This window comes from Grus americana, chromosome 4 (genome assembly GCF_028858705.1).
Source record: "Grus americana isolate bGruAme1 chromosome 4, bGruAme1.mat, whole genome shotgun sequence".
NCBI lineage: Eukaryota > Metazoa > Chordata > Aves > Gruiformes > Gruidae > Grus > Grus americana.
Genome location: NC_072855.1, coordinates 42063072 through 42080249, shown reverse-complemented (window position 1 = coordinate 42080249; position 17178 = coordinate 42063072). Strand labels below are relative to the sequence as shown.

Genomic DNA, 17178 nt, shown 5'->3' with positions numbered 1-17178 from the left:
CCTCGATCTCTGCTGTTAAACATGCATAACACTACTCAATCTCTTCCACCATGGCTGGAGTTCACATCAACCTAAAATCTAAGTGTTACGGCTCTGTAGACAATTGTGTCAACTTCTTCATCAAGTTTTCTGATAGATATTACAGCTTGGTTTCTATTTACACAAACAGTAATGTCTGCATGTTGAGGTCAAGTAGAATCCATGGCTGACTGTAGAATTTAAAAGCTTCTAAGGTTAAGAGCCTTAAATGCAGTGCTAGGTGATCTGCTGGACAAAATCTAATTTCCAGTTAAAATTAGAACACTTTGCACTCATGAAGATTATGTATTAATAGTTTATGATAAATATTATCATAATAATCTTAGGATAAATTATCTTAATAGATTAAGATAATAAATTAACAATCTGATGAAAACACAAAATAACAGGATACTTCTAGTAAAGGATGGAATACCAACGATCGCTCAACACACACATAATAATCCAAGTTAATTCTGTAATATTGAAATGAAGAAACTATATTATCATAGTACATTTTACTCAAGAACATATAAAACTAAAATGAAGGCTGTCCATGTAGTTAAAAGTATTCAGAAAAGAGTAGCAGCACTGTATAAATAAAGTATCTTGGGAAATCTATGTATAGCAAATCATATTAGGACTTAATCAGTTATAAAATTTATTAGTGATTTATAAACTATGACTTTATTTCAGTTATTACAATCCCCAGATTTCAGAGCACTGGAATTCTTAGGTTTGTGCTTCATAGAAGTTACCAAGCCAATTACAAGATTTGTTAGCGTACAGCTTTAGAATGTTCTTCATCCAACCTAGGCAGCATGATAGATGCCTGCACTAACTTATGCTGTGGGTAACTCGAGGTTTAATGCTGACTTAGGACATAAGAAGCAATCATTTTTAATAGACTGTAAGTTTAATTAAGACTGTAAACTACTTGAGATAAAACAATAGCCTCTACTCAGCTAGGACAAGATAGTAAAGGATAAAAGAACTGCAATAACACTATAAAGGACTTCTACTATTGTAATAAACGGGTTGCTTTCAGACTGAAAATTAACCAGCACGCTACGTAACAAACACAGAGCACTAGTTTTATCCAAAAGAAAGCCTGTTAAAAATTAGTTTCAAGAAATAATACCTGCCTTACTTACCTTGCATTCTGTGAAATGCTGCCCTGTAAACATTTGACTTGAAATACGCTTGGCTTCAAACGCTGTCCGTCAGTAACCTCAGTGCCCTCCTCAACTGATAGACTAGTCTGTTCTTTCCTTAGCTTCTGCTGCTGCCTCCCCAGTGTTAACAGCAACAGCTTTGCAAAAACCCATCTTCTCTTTGCCCTCCCTAGAGGATCACCAAACTTGCGCAGAAATACTGTTCTCCTGAGCTTTCCATACAGTTTTGAACTCCCTCAACCCTGCAGTAATTTAGTACTTCTTGTTAACTTTTAGCTTCCCAACTACTTTGATATCCATCTTGTAATACAATGTCTAAACCAAAGCACAACACTCCTGGTGTCAAGATGCTATTTTACTATATTTTTCAATGTTTAATGAGAAGAAACCCATCAGGCTTTTCACCTTTAAATCACACCTCCTCCTTCTTTTCTTATGACAAGCCATCAAATTTTACACCACAATTTACAAATTCTATTTGCCCAAATAGAGGTGATCAGACCCAGACTCGTTGCACATTCACACAGGTGTCTATTCAGATCACCTCCTATCACCTATGAAACAAAAAACTGTTTTTCCATTACTTATTCCATCATCTACAACATACTGCCAAAATTACCAATTTCATGCAGAGTAAAAAGCTTATGCTTCAACTCAGAAGTTCAATTGCCGGTCCCCTGGAGTAAAAGAATCACATTTACTAAGTGTGACCTATGTTTTGGAAAAACATGTTCATTACCACATATCTGAGTCTTCCAAAATCCTTCCTTGTTTATCTCCCTATTCAGTATTCACAAATGTTTTCAGTGCCTGAAGGTCAAATTCGCAGATCAAATAGAATGGTCACCTAATTTATAATATTTGATACACCAGAGCTGCACAGTGTGTGTTTTCTTCTGTTTTTTTTGTCTTATGGTATTTTTTGATAATTTTCAAAATATTATCCTAATACTTTTTAATCGGCTAGTGATAAAATATTAGTATTACAAAAATAAAAGTACTTTAGCTTCCCAAAGGCAGCCACTGTATTTGCTGTCAGTTCTTTCCTGATATTCCTAATGTGTCTGGCTCTATCCCACGGTGCTCTTGCATTTTGTTATTTGTGAATATATTTGGGGAAGGGAGGAGTGGGGTGGTGGTGGCAGTGGTCTGTCTTCACATTTTTCCATTCTACTTTTAATTTTTAATATTGGCATTTCTTGCACTGTTCAATAACATGAAAAAGATTATCTCTTTTATGTGTTTCTCCCTTTCTTCATTGCTTCTATTTCACTAGACACAAAATACTGCTTTTCTTCCCAGCTATCTGGAGTTGATTTTTGGACAATTATCTGTGGTTTTTCTGATCACTAAGTGGATAAAAATATTTTCTCACATGCAGAAAATTTTAGCTGAGAAAAACACAGAAAGTTGGAATTACTATTATTACGCAAGTTAAATTAATACTGAGTATTCAACTTCTTGTTTTACTTTCTTCTTCTTGCACTTTGAATTTTTACTTTTCAGCTCACCTATACCCTACTGTTGTGCAGCTCTTCTGTCTGCTGAGTAGGTGCCTTAACTCATACAGATAATCAATGCCCAACTAGGGCAGACTGATTCTCAGCGTTTAACTAACAGCATTAAATGCTGCCAGACGTGATAAAACCTACTACCCTCTAAAGCCACTCACCTGCTCACTGGAAGCAGATGTTACACCAGTCATTTTATGGTGGATAAAATGACTTAGGGTCACTTTAATCACAGAACAAAATTACTGCTGTCCTTCACTGTAACTGGTTGAAGGATTCATATTATGTTTTAGGATATGCAATGACGTGTGTTTAGGTTCAACTTTAGGTCTTTAATACCACTGTGGGGTGCTGGGAAGTTTATTATTACAGTGCTTTATATGTACTATAAAACTTGAGGCTATTTAACCAATATTTTCCTCTAAAAGAGAAAGCTCATGAAAAAAGCTTGAAATACTCTTTTACCTCTTGTCATGGAAAATACTAAACCTCTGAGATAACAAAACTACTTTGTTTTCATAACATAACATGGCTCCCTCTGGGAATTGCAGGAAGTTGGGTCTATCTTTTTAATGAAAAGACAGTGATCCTTGGCCCTGTCAGTGCTGCATCAATGCAAGAATCATATCACCCAAAGACAACTTGTGTCTTGGCTGGAGAATCAGAAGAAATGACCAAACACCACTGCAAAGTCTCAGGTGACAGGAATTCTCCAAACTGGAAGTAAGGCTTGGCTGAAATTTCTTTTTAACTTTGCTGTTCCTTCTGTACAAGGAACGCATGAAGGACCATGGGCCACAGTGAGCAACCTAGTGCACAAGAGAACAGTGAATACAGGAATGGAACTACATTACTGGTTTGCTACAGGGAAGACCTGCAATAGTAACATGGAAGGGAATGTCATCATCTTCCCTTTCTTTAGGGAAATGGCCTCCGGTATTAATTATACATCTGCAAATCCATGCCACCAAGAGCTTGTTTGCTATCAAACAAATCAAATGCCCATCCATTTATTCTGTATGATTGGAAACAAATTCACAATTTTTACTTCCAATTTTCTGTAGAACATACAGGAAAGAGGTACTCTAAGACAATCTGCAATTCTAGTGAATGGAGAAACATGGAGAATAAGAATTTGCTATTGTGTCTTAAAGGAAGCAAGGACTTTGGAGAAAACTCTGTATCCAAAGCAGGAACATTCTCAAGTGCTTTCCAGAGTTGAGCCAGCTACTTTTGCTCCTAATTCACACAGAATAATCAGCGGAACTTGACTCCTAAATCCTCTGGTCACTTCTGAAAATAAAACTTGAACACTAAAAAATTATACTGCAAAGCCAGAGTCAGAACAGAGAGAGCACTGTTTCATTTTCTAAACAGATTGTAGCCTGTGATTGGAAATGGGGTACCTAAGAGCAGAATAATCTTAGCAGGAGATGTCTCTGTTCTGTAGCTTTTTGTTGAGCTTATTCTCATGAATATTTTCCTCCTCAACCCCAAATTTTCACTGAAGATACTACTGCATCATCAGCATGATTCTTAACCATCCCTTCTTGCAGACTAATCAAGATTAGTTGATGCTTATAAATTACTTTGAAGATATTGAGTACAATGTAAGTGGTAAGCATTATTAAGCAACACATTTTAAGCAATTCAGCCTAAATAAATGGAAACATAACAAGACCACATCACGAGGAAAAGCATTAACCCTGCCCTGAAAAGGACAAAGAGAACCCAGATGAAATTCTATTTAAATACACTGACCAAAATATAGCAATTCTGCATGAATACCACAGAGAGTGATCTTGTGGTAGCACTTCTCTGGCAGTAATTACTTAAATAACAGTAAGGATACAGAGATATATTAAAAAGAATGTTTGAGTCTATGCTATTACTATATCAAGAAAACTATACGGCATCATTTTCTGTAAGTCATTCTGAGAAAAAAAATCTCCATCACAGAAGTGAAAAAATTACTTTTTGTAAAGATGCAAATAGCTTTACACAAATATCCACTCGTCATGCCAGAATGAATTTGATACTATTTTCACATTCAAAGCATAAAAACATATTACTGTGCCAAACATACTTGTGATGTGAAAATAAATTATGTTATTCTTAAAGAAAAGTCTTTCAGTTTTTATTTTCCATCTGTGTGTTATGAAATACAAATTTCCTGCAAGAAAATTGCATAGAAACAGTAATAACCTTTTAAAAAAATATTAAAGGTGTAACAGAAGTCAAATAAAAAACAAACTAGAAACTTACAACTGTCTGGCTCTTAATATATGGATGTAGCTTAAGATCAATGGGCCTCTGGAAATACAACAGTATGCCCACACACCATGAGTTAATGGTATCAGAACAAAGTCTACAATAGTCAGCATGAATCAGTTCAGTCCTAGAGCCGTTAACATTGCAACTCCACTATTTTTTTTCTGCACACTACACAATCCTGTAGCTACTGCAAAAGAAATCCTATGATACTCTTCATATTGCTTGTCTACTACCAGGAATAATAAAAGGAGACAGTAAGTTCAAAAACTGCCACTTCCTTCACAGTCCGTACAATCTACTGAGGACTTGGAAATTTGAAAATAATAGATGGACACAAAAGAAAAATGACAGAACTTTAAAGCAACTGCCTGGCAGTTTCAGAGTCCAGACAACTATGTGTTTTTCAAGCTCACTTGCCAGGACACAGAGGCTGCCCTAGAGCATGCTATGTGGAGTGCACAGTAACAGGGCATTCAGGTAATAAAAGTATCTTTGCAATAGCTCAAGAAATCACATATTAAGTCTACTCATAGATAAGGATCTCATTCAGCATATATGCACTGCCAATAATCTTAAAGGCCTAACCTGATATTCATAAATGCAGTATTAGAATCTGTTCATGTTTTGCAAAAGAGGCCTATTTTATCTACCTCAGTTCTGACACCAGACCTGTGATCACCATATTTGAGTGTCTATTGATTCCAAAACCTCAAAGTAACACAAAAAGTAAACAAAGCATACATAAACACATAAAGCATTGTTAAAAAGTAAGTTTCATTTTGCTATAAAATCTCAGCATTTTGAAGCAGTTCTAATATACACTATACATGTCAGAGAGTGGATTTTTTTCTTGGTTTGCCTGAGTCTAGCTGCGTAGGATAATTTACCTTTCACAGACAAGAGGCCTGGATTCATTCAGGACTGGACCCAGGGATGAGCAAGGCTGCCGAGGTGGCGGCACTATTGGAATAGAGGAATCCAAGGAACTTGTTTTCCAATGCAGCGTCTCCTGTGCCAGCCCAGAGACCTCGCTGTCAGTGGGACAGGATCCAGTTTTGCTGTGACCACCTGCTGATGGAAGCTCTGGCCCAACTGCACCTTGCAGGGCTAATTCTGCAGCTGCTTGCTCAGCCTCCAGTGTTGGTGATGCTGGAGGTGACAATCGGGGCTTGCGTTTCGTGGATGCTCCAGAAAGCAGTTTCAGCAAACCTTTTTTTTCTTTCTGTAAACCAAAAGCAGTGCCTCATTTTAGAACAAAAGTCTCCCATGAAGAGTTGAACGCTTCCTTCTGATAGATGCCATCGTGATCAGAGAGGACTCAGGAAATTATGAGGAGATATTTGAGATTGTAGAAATTACCAAAGATAATTATGAAAATTATAAGAAAGAAAGATAATTATTAAAATTCTAAAGAGAAAAACAGTAAGTCATTTAGACCATAAACTGGCTAAGTCCTTTCACTTAGTTAAGTTAAGGCTTACCTTAAAAGCCAATGGCACTGGCTCAAAAGGTTGTCTAGAAAAAGGAGTGAGGAGTTAGATTCCCACAATGGAAATCTAAGAAGTAAAACATTTCATTAACATGGAAGTTTCTAGGTAGGCATAAAGAGTCATTTCAAACCAAGCAGGGAGAAAAGTCTGCCCTGGAGGCTGCTGTTTAGATAAGTGTCTTTTATTTATCCTCCCTCAGTAAGGGAAGACCTTCACGATTTAGCAGAAATTTGCCACAAGGGGAATGTATTGTATTTTGCTGCTCTGCTAGAGGGGAGAATTGTAAACATTCCTTTTGCTTGTCCAGACAGGAATCCCTGAAGACTATTACTTAACCTGAAGAGAATTATTTAAGTAGCTTTTGTGCTTCTTTTTTTTTTTTTTAAGGGGTGTGGCAGTGATCTTCTTACCAACCCTTTGACTGAGTGAATTTAGTGCTTAAGAGAGGTGCCAGATTGTAAGCCCTGGAGACAAAAATAAGCTATTTAACCACAGAAAGAGAAAAGCATGAGCAATGTGAGATTTTTCTTATAGCTTGGGATGCAGTGGAATTGGTGAACTGTGAATGAAAAATCCTCGGACCTTCTTTGAAATCTCCAATAACTTAAAGCAATTTCAGCAAAGAACTGCTGTCTAGCAAATGTCAAAGAAAAAGAGAAACTCAAATAAATGAACATAGTCCAAACACATTAGCATCTTTAACCTTAAACGATAAATAAGTTTTCTAAAAGCTCTGCCTAAAGGCACCTCAGTCTGATATCAGTGGCTACGGCTAAAGTAACTTTAAAACAAAGTTCTAGGTACCTCCATTCAACAATAATCAACAAAAATAATTAAACAGTGGGTGAGATTAGTGTACAGCCTATGATTAAAACCTTCATAAACTTCATTAAGGAGTACATGTGGGTGAAAAGCAGTAAGGTAAAGTCTAAAACATTTGAGATGTAAAGAAAATTTTCAAAAAGAGAAAAAAAAAATCTAACGACACCACAACTGTAAAACCAAAACAGTTAGAAAGTTGGAGCAATGTTTCTGCCTACAATATAGCATGATCACATGGCTTGTTGGACAGTGAGAATGAGTTTAGACAGAGAGGAAAATACTTCAAATTGAAAGAAGGAAAGCACAATCACTACAGACTCTACTGATCTACATTTTAAAAAGATAGAGTTACATGCTTTTTCTTCTTTGTCCAATAAATATTGCTGGTCATTTATTTTTCATAATCTCTCAATGTGCCTGCTTAATAAGGAAGGCAACCTAAAGAATACTGATTTTCACTAAATACTAGGTCTAGTTTATTAGACTGAACTTTTTATGTTCCTACAAGTTCATGTTTGGTTGTTTTGTTGGGGTTTGTTTTTGTTTTCTTTCCTCATTACTGGCTTATTAGTTACTAATATGTACTGATACTTACTGATAACATTTGCTAACTGTACAACTTTCTAAAGTATTCAGGAAACTGACTGCAGGTAAAGGAAAACAAAATGCTTAAAATGCCAACAGTCAATCTAATAGTTCTTCTGAACTTTATCCATTCACCTTTTGTTTTTCCTGCTTAAGGCATGAACCTGCTACCCTATTTTAACGCTTGCCCAAGCTCTGCTCTGGATTTTATCCATCCAAAATTATTCTTGTATGGTCAAGAATAAATTTGCCCATAGCTGTAGTCACAACATAGCTACCTGAGTTTCAGGCTTAGTCTTAAAAACCTTACAATTCAGCAAATCTAAGAAAAAAATATGGATCTCTTAAAAGTTAGCACGATGAAAATGGAAGAATTCAAGGGAGTGATTTTATTTTCTACCCACCTTGCCATCCTTGTCTACTTTACTGACAGCAGCATTTCCACCAGCTGCTAAAGCACTCTCTGGAGATGCAGGAGCTCCAGGGTGAGTGTTTACAGTTCTTCCACTAATATCTCCCTCCAAAGATGAAGCAGCAATGTTGGAAGAATTCAAAGAAGCTGCTGCACATGCCAGCGGGATGGTTGAACGGTTCACATTCACAGCCGTGACATAAGCAGCAGTATTTGGGAGCTGGGGCTGGAGCTGCTGGGAGGCAACAGAGTGGTGGGGAATGATCACAGCTGCAGGAATAAGGCATGTTGGACTCTGTGCTTGTATGGGTGTGACTGCTGCCGTAGGTCTTTCTTGACTGTGTGCAGCAACTAGAACAAAAGAATAAAATGTGAGAGGAGTTCCTCTTTTCACAAGACACACAAAGTGAGGTACAGTCACTGTGTTATAACTAATCAGTCATAAGAAGCTTCCTTCCTACCGTCGTGACTTCCATTTATATTACTATAATTACATCTTACACAGCATCAAATTTATCTCACCAGAATAAAAAAGTAGCATATGCTACCCTACCGGCACCAGTATGCAACAGAAGAATAACAGCACTGCAACTACTGTGGAGAAATCCAAGCTGCTACGTAAAATGCTTCGCATGCAGAGATGCAAAGTGAAGATTACATTTTAGTTCAGAAGAGCTAGCTAAATCCTGCCTGGAACTTGTTTGTTCCTTTTAATATGCTGTGTAGTTGTCAGGGCACATAAACCAAAGTAGGAAGAAACACTCCTTATAGAAGCCGCTAAAAATATAATTGGATTGTTTTCCTTAAACTATTCACAAAATCTACAACAGATTTAGTGGGTCTTTCAAACAATAAGTACAGTGGCAATTACTGCTATGAGTGGTTTCTCTGCAAACGTAAGCTATTGTCTCTTGGGATGTTTAAAAATAGAAATGGATTTACTCATACCCCTGTGAAATAAAAGGAACATCTATGCTGGAAGTTGGAGAATAGCACAGGGCTGAAATACTAACCAGGGCTGCAGCCTAGCTGCAAAGTGCAGAGCTCTGCATGAACTAATTTATCCCTTCCAAGAAGCAAGGTTCCTATTACAGTTATATGGTCAACCATACATGCTTTTGGGTCATTTCAACAGCTTGGGTCTCTCTGCGCCACTGGGTGGTATGAAGTGCAGACATCTTACTTGAACAATATGAGGAAAAACACAGCATCCCAATGCTGCACAACCTCTTTCCTTCAAATACACTGGAACCTAGTATCTAAGGAGGGGTTATCCCTCTAGCTTGGTGCATGTGCATCTCAAATGTATCAATTCATTCTGATTTTTCAGATACTAATTAGAGTTTCAGGCTTGTTAAAAGTGATATCCTGGAATCAAGCTTCCAGCAGCTGCTGTCTTTATTTTGTTCTCTACAAATTCCCCTGCTAATTTGGTTAGATTGCATCAACAGTATATTAGACTAAGTTCACAAATCTGATATAACAATCCTACAGTATTATACCCAATTACAACCTCTTAAGATAAGAAATACAAATTCTTTCTTAAAAAGAAAGCCACACTAAATGCTACATCTATTTTTTGATATGTAACCTCTCCCCCTGTAGCAGACCCTTTCTAATTCTGAATACCACGAACATTTCAAAAAGGAAGATAAGGAGAGTGCAGCAAGATTTTTTGTGAAAAACAATTATTAACACTGCCTTTTGTTCATGAGACAAAGTCAGTTTTCTTACAAGTAGCTGCTATTCTTCAAGGTATGTCTGTACTCACATGCAATCAATGGAGTACAAGCATGGAATAGCTTTCTGGTTTTGCTTTCTTATCCCTGATGGAATTCATAGGAAAAATGTTTCAAGTCACCCTATTCTCATACAGTTCATCCTTTAATGAAATAGGCCAAATATACATTTTCTTCCCAGTTCCTTTCAATCAAAGAATGCATACCCCCCTCAGTGAGGGTGACGTCAAGCAATTTCTCACTACGATTATTTGAAGAAGCATCCTCGAAGTCTTGAACTAAACTGAAAATGAAGAACAGCCTTGCAAAATGCAGCACTGATCTCTGAAGCCTCATCAAGAAAGTAACACTCAACAAAGGTGCTAGGGAAAGCTCAAGATGATCACGTTTCAGATGCTGACTACGAAGTCCTCTGTAACATTTGAACATAAAGCAGCCATTATTGCTTCAGTTCTCAGGCCCTTATAAGGGACAGATCTGTATTTGTGACTGAACAGTACACCTTTACACCGCAATCCAATCTTAGGTTCTCTGTGAACAGAGCGCAGCCCCTTTGATTTTTCCATTTTGGACCTGAAAAGTTGGTGGGAAGTATGTTGTTATGTTTTCCAGCTGTATGGAACTGTAAGAGCTTATTCATCTTAACAGCGGTGCAGAGATGTGGGGACAGAAAGGCCTCTGGCGCCCACAGGAGCTTTCTCCTTTGTGCTGTCACTTGCAAGCTTCTAGGCAGCTCAAAAGCAGGATTTAGAGTGAAACCTCCTATGCCTGAGAGGCAGGAAAGTACAAATGCTTTGCTTAGTTTCTCTTACCAGCTGCCGATAGCACCTGGTTATTTTTATTTAAAGGTAAAGAATAAAGTTCGCAGCCTAAGATCAGGCTGGAGGAAGATGTGGCCAATTAAGGAAATAAGATATCTAAAGACATATGTACATATCCTACTTCCAAAAGCAAACCTGGTGCTGACATCTGAACATGCATAAGGTGTTTTAGGAGATGCATGACTCTGAAGAGGGAGTGGGCTAATTCATGGATCTTGAGACCAAAAGAAACAGTCATCCTTAAGGAGATAACAGATAACACCATTTGCATGTTTTGCTTTCTCTTCTGCTCTGCCAATAAGAATCTCATAATTAAAAAAAAAACAACTTTGGTCATGACTCTCTCAGCCAAGAGATCTTAGGACCCAAATTCAAGGCTGAAAGAGGGAAGGAACACCAGGTGTGCTGGTTTGGTAAGGGATAATTTTCTTCACAGTAGCTAGTAAGGGGCTATGTTTTGGATCCGTGCTGAAAACGATGTTGATAATACAGAGATGTTTCTGTTGCTGCTGAGCAGTGCTTGCACAGAGCCAAGGCCTTTTCTGCTTCTCACCCCACCCCACCAGCCAGTAGGCTGGGGGTGCACAAGGAGTTAGGAGGGGACACAGCCGGGACACTTGACCCCAAGTGACCAAAGGAATATTCCACACCATATGACATCATGCTCAGTGTATAAAGCTGCGGAAAGAAGAAGGAAGAGGGATACACATTCGGACTGATGGCATTTATCTTCCTAAGTAACTGTTACACGTGATGGAGCCCTGCTTTCCTGGGAACGGCTGAATGATGGAAAGTGGTGAATGAATTCCTTGGTTTGCTTTGCTTGCATGCACGGCTTTTGCTTTACCTATTAAACTGTCTTTATCTCAACCCATGAGTTTTCTCACTTTTACTCTTCCGACTCTCCCCCCCCTCCCACCATGGGGGAAATAAGTGAGCGGCTGCGTGGGGCTTAGTTGCCAGCTGGGGTTAAACCACGACACTGGGATAGTTTGAAATGGAGTAATTTTTTTTTCTTTTTCTTTTCTTCTGAGGCCCTAGGAGCAACTGGAACAGATTAGGCTCCAGTTGTGTGGTATTTTCCTAGCCTGGCAAATCCACAGAGGAGTGCATGGATTTGGTAAACAAAAACTCTTGAAAACACCACTATCAATGTTTTTGGATCTGGGTTTAAAGAACACGAAAGCATGTTTCACTATGATGTGGCCTGCCCCAGACAGTAAAGGCAGAGTTATACCTGTCAAAAATACGTTATTTTATGACATAGACAGTATGCATCTTGAAGCCAGTATAGCCTTAGTGTTTCAGAGTCAAAGCTGAAAGAAGTTGCAGTCAAATTTAGAGAACAAACTGGAATGCCTAAGGACCAACCCTAAGCCAGAGACCTGAAAAAGAAGGAATGAATGCTAAAGGTCTTCAAAGATGTTAGGAGAGAACTTAAAAGTGAATGCTAAATTAGAGCAATCTGTAGCTGTTACGCAGTTAACATGAAAAAATAAGCTATGACTCAGATGCTCTTATCACTTTTATTACTATATGAATTGCATATGAGTGGGAAAGCTCAAAGAATGCCCCTATCCCAGATACTGCTTGAATAAAAAAAATTCCACCTAAAGTACTTGCATATAAATTCCCCATAGTAGGAGTATGTACATACACACAGTTGCTTAGAGGAGAATAATAAAAGATTCAACAATTAAGAGATATATATTGTCACTTCAGAAAATATTCAACTCTAAAAAATGACACAAAAAATGCCTTAAAACCCCCACACACACATTTACATATATCCTGACTCCAGCCACTCGCCCAGACAGACCCTACAGTTTGTCTACCACACATAAAAAGCTTTAAAGCCTTTTCTTTTTTTTTTTTTTTTTTTTTAATTACCTGTTCTAACTGCATTGCGAGCCTGGTTGACTGTCATTTGTCCTGTCACGTGCATAAGGACCTTGGTTTGTGGACTAGTTTGGATATGCGCTGCAGAAACAACAGCTGTGGGTACTGTGCTGGAGTTCACTGCCACACCATTCCCCTGGAGCTTCTGGGATGTTCCACTAGCCGTGGAAGGGCTGACCATAGTTACCACTCGTCCCATTTGGCCAGCGGTAGACATGGGAACTTTTGTTTGTGACGCACTTGTCACTGTCCTGCCAAAATTAAAAGTAAAACACTAAAACACAACTGAAAAATGAGCTAGTTACTAAACCCCACAGCTCCTCTATTATCCAATTTTAACATTAAATACAGAACAGAATAATTTTGGACTTGAAACTAGACAAACTATTTAGACACTTGTATAAAAATATACCTTGTAACTGGAGCCACATAATTTCCAGGAAAAACACCAATCTTGCTTGTATGCATGGAAGTTCCCTTGAACCAGCCATCTTGACAGCGTTCAAACACTAAGAACATTTCTCCCTTCCGCAGTTCCAGTTCATCTTCTTTTCGAGGAGTGTAAGGGTATATAGCAATATACCTAAAAGACAGGAAATGAAATTGATAAACCTAAAACAACTGAAAACATCACTTGTGTTTTCTGGTAGAGACAGTTCAGTCAGAGATGAGAAGGCATGGCAGTAAGTGTTATGCATTAGTCGATCCATCATACTGTTACAATATTAAAACAGAAGTTATGGTGATATTAAGGGAAACAATGACCATTATGAATATCCTCCTAGCTGCACCTTAATGTAATGTACAATACTTCTAATAAGATTGTCCATTTTCTTAATTAAATTACTGAACTTAATCAAATAGGTGTTTATCAGCTACAGATCCCAGCATATCCCACTTCTCTCTTCCTACACCTGCTTCTAGTATCTCTTACACACTGTGACATGCCAACTACTTTTTTTTTTTTTTTTTTTTTTTTGAGAGAGAGGTGGGGAGCACGGAGAAGTTCTGTTAGTTGGGAGTGAAAGATCAGTATCAGAACTACTTTTCAAATTGCAGAACTGCAATCTCCCTGTGCAACTGCAGTGTCAAAAAAAAAAAAAAAAGATATGTTACTAGAACTTGGGTAAGGTAGCCAGCAGTTATTCACCTTTAAAGGTTATTTCCTTTTTTTCCTTCTAAGCAACATTAATGCATAATACAGTGCATCTGAAATCATAGTGAGAGTTCAGAAACCTTTTGCATTTTTCTTTTTAAAAGACATTCTTAGGGAAAAAAGAAAAAAAGTAAAAATAAACCTGAAGCTCCTGCAGTGGCACGCTGGAATATTCCCAGGGAAGTCTTCAAATAAGATTGTGCAAATTCTTATTATCACATTAAAAAGCGATACTGTTTTAATCACCACAGCGTTCTATTTTCTGCCACAGTTTGAACATAAGAAAACTGTTTAAATCGCTTATATAAAACTGTTTATATAATTATGGGTCCAGACCTATGGGAAACAGCATTCTAATACATCACATTTTCTCAAAAAAAAAAAAATACTTTTCACAAGAGGTATCCAATTAGGTTAGATGGGTAGGTTATCCCATTTTTTGAAAAAAAATTACTCGCAAATGCTAGTCTTTCCCACTCCTCCTGTTACCCCAAGGGTAAAAAAGCAGCTTTACAAAACATTCTCTTGTCAAAACGGTCTCTTGTCTCAGTAACGACAGCATTAACTGTGATGCTTCTCCTTTTTGTATTATATTTTTGTTCCTTGCTGTCCACTCAGGAAATTTTGCATTATCTGCAAAAATGCTTTAAAGGCAATATAGGTACCTGGTAAAGCAAGTCCAAAATGTGCTTTAAAGGCACCATATGACACACAAGCAATAGAAGGCTTCACGGGTACGTGATTTAGGACTGATCTCCAAAGCCACACACTGAAGCTCTATGGGAAAGCAACTGATGTGCTTTAATTGGTGTTCATTAACTTTCCTTTTAGTTAAATAATTCCAAATTTCATTAGTATCCTCATACAGAGCAACCCTTTGAAGATGGAGGATGGGAATAAATGAGATGGGAACTTGATTAACTGCACTAAGCACAATAATCCATAAGAAGCAGTGTTAAAATGCTTGACACCAAAGAAACAGCCCAAATCCCGATGCACCTGCTATACAAGAAGGGCGCTCTTTTGGAGTGGGAGGAGACCTGGTGGGAAGATAAAAATAAAGACACAGAAAAAAGCGGTCCTTGCATTATTCAAACATGTCCTATTAGATAGTTCAGCCAGTACTGAATTTTATTTTTTCTTTTATCGTTCTTATTCTTCAAGCTGCACACAAAGAAGTTTCCAAGAAGAAAGATGTTGTCAGCAGCACATGTTAATATACAAAATATTTTCACCCAGGATGACGCACATTTGCTTGTATTACAAGTGTGAAGACATAATGCTAACCAGCAGCTTTCTGCCTTCATTTCAAATTGCCACCCACTAATTAAGTGAACTGTAGAATCTTCAGTCAAATTTCAATCGCAACTTACACAAGCAGTCTGACAATAACATGCTAATGTAACAGTCTAAATGAAATACAGCACTTTCTGTGTTTTCACATAAGTTATTCCATATGAGAATAGCCTTTTCATTCCACACATAACAGAAAACATTGAATAAATTCACTCGAGAGTTTACCACATGCAAGTCATGCAGTCTTCATCGCTAACTCAAGGATTCATTCATCTGCCTGCTAAATACTTTATATTTGAAGTGAGTCCTTTCTATACACAGCAACAGCTGATTATATTTACCTAAGACATAAATAACCCTCAGTATGAAGGCTGTTTGGGGATATCACCCTTATGTATGTTTTGTTGCTTTTGTTCCGAGTTGTATGCTTGGCTTTCTGGGAATTCTAGCAGAACATAGCCAGCTGGCATGTTATAAGAACATGTGAAGTTATTAATCTCATTCCATTTTTCTGACTGGTGAAAAGTTTCAATTTTACTTACACACTTGGACGACTTTGTGGTCGTAAATGTGCCATTTGGTCAATTGATCCTGATGTAGGCCTTTGTATTACACCTGCAGACTGAGGTCCAGAAGAGGCCGATGCAATGATTGCAGCAGACAAGAGAGGTGGTGGCGGAAGTGGGGGATTCATATTCTGATTTTATGAGAACAAAAAAATAGCAACAGATGATCAATATAGTTTGATGAGTTGAATCAGCTCCCAAAAAAAAGTATAATATTCTAAGGAAGTGGGAAAAAACCAGCCAAGTGCAGTACTCCTGTACCTACTGGTACTATATAACTGGAGAGTTAGGCTTGTCTGCATTTCTCTTTTTCCAGTTTAAAATCTTGAAGTCTTCGTAGCTAATGAAGCAAATGACAAGCAATTTCTCAGCACAGGAAAAACAGAAAACATTGTTTCTAATTATAACATATTTAGGATAGGACTCAACAAATTCAGAAGCCTTCCAGGAGGCAGATTTTGCATCCTACTGTGGACTGTACTTCAAAACATGACTGTTTTTGTAATCTGAAGCTGAAACATAATATACATTCAGCAGCAGTGTACCCAGACCCACCCCTTCTGAGGGAAATTTTCTTTTGATGTATGGGTTACAAAAGCGAGCACAATATGAGACCATAGTCACTGAGCTATTGTTACCACTTTCTCCTATTCTTCTAGTTTAAAGAGTTAGCTTTTGAAATTCAGTATTATCAAGATTGGTAATCTTTAACAAACACCCCAGTAAAAAGGCACAGTTCCTTTACAGGCAGATCGTAATGGGGGTCCTGCCTACAGGCTTCTATGCCTTTTGAGAATCAATGGAGCAATTGTTACCTTCTGCTCTGTAAAGCCTCAGACAATTCTTTAGGACCTTGTGTACTGACACTCCTGGGAAAAGCCTCTCACAAAAGAACTTTTCCTTTCCCCCTTCCAAAAAAATAATTATTTGTGTTACAACACATACAAAACAAGTAATAAAAAACCTCCAACATTTGAAAATGTAAAACTGAATTAATTTCAAGCACGGTCTTTGACTTAATGCAATCCTTCAATACTGAAATAAAATTCTAAACCATGCCACTTCAGGTTTAAAAACCACGTAACAACAATATAAATTAACAAAATGTCCTGAAGTACTGTCTTTTCCAGTACATCAGTATATAAATGCACAGCACTACATTATCAGTTTGGAAAATATATAATTGAATGTCATTTTCATTTCCCCTAAAACAGCCTACTCCTAAAGTTGGGAGTTTTTTTGGTTTGGGTTTTTTTTTGGTGGGAGGGGGTTGTTTGTTTTGCTAAACAAAAACCTATATGGAATATACATTTTAGTTCTACACTGTGTGTTTATTACCTCACTGCATTTGGTGAAAGTGTTAACAAAAAGACAGCTTTCTGAACTAGTCTTACACTGTCAAGACACAGTAAAG

At 37.6% G+C, this 17178-nt stretch overlaps 1 protein-coding gene across 3 annotated transcripts in view; it reads right to left on the bottom strand.

The window, feature by feature from the left end:
• The window catches only part of SH3RF1 (SH3 domain containing ring finger 1), an 89696-nt gene that overhangs the window by 1212 nt on the left and 71306 nt on the right, over window positions 1-17178 (bottom strand). For all 3 annotated transcript variants that reach the window (XM_054823554.1, XM_054823555.1, XM_054823556.1), the window contains 5 exons: window positions 15741-15895; window positions 13159-13329; window positions 12738-12997; window positions 8280-8638; window positions 5866-6200 (listed from right to left, as the gene is read on the bottom strand). In XM_054823554.1, coding sequence (XP_054679529.1) covers window positions 5866-6200; window positions 8280-8638; window positions 12738-12997; window positions 13159-13329; window positions 15741-15895 — 1280 coding nt within the window. The remainder of the gene's footprint in view (window positions 1-5865; window positions 6201-8279; window positions 8639-12737; window positions 12998-13158; window positions 13330-15740; window positions 15896-17178) is intronic.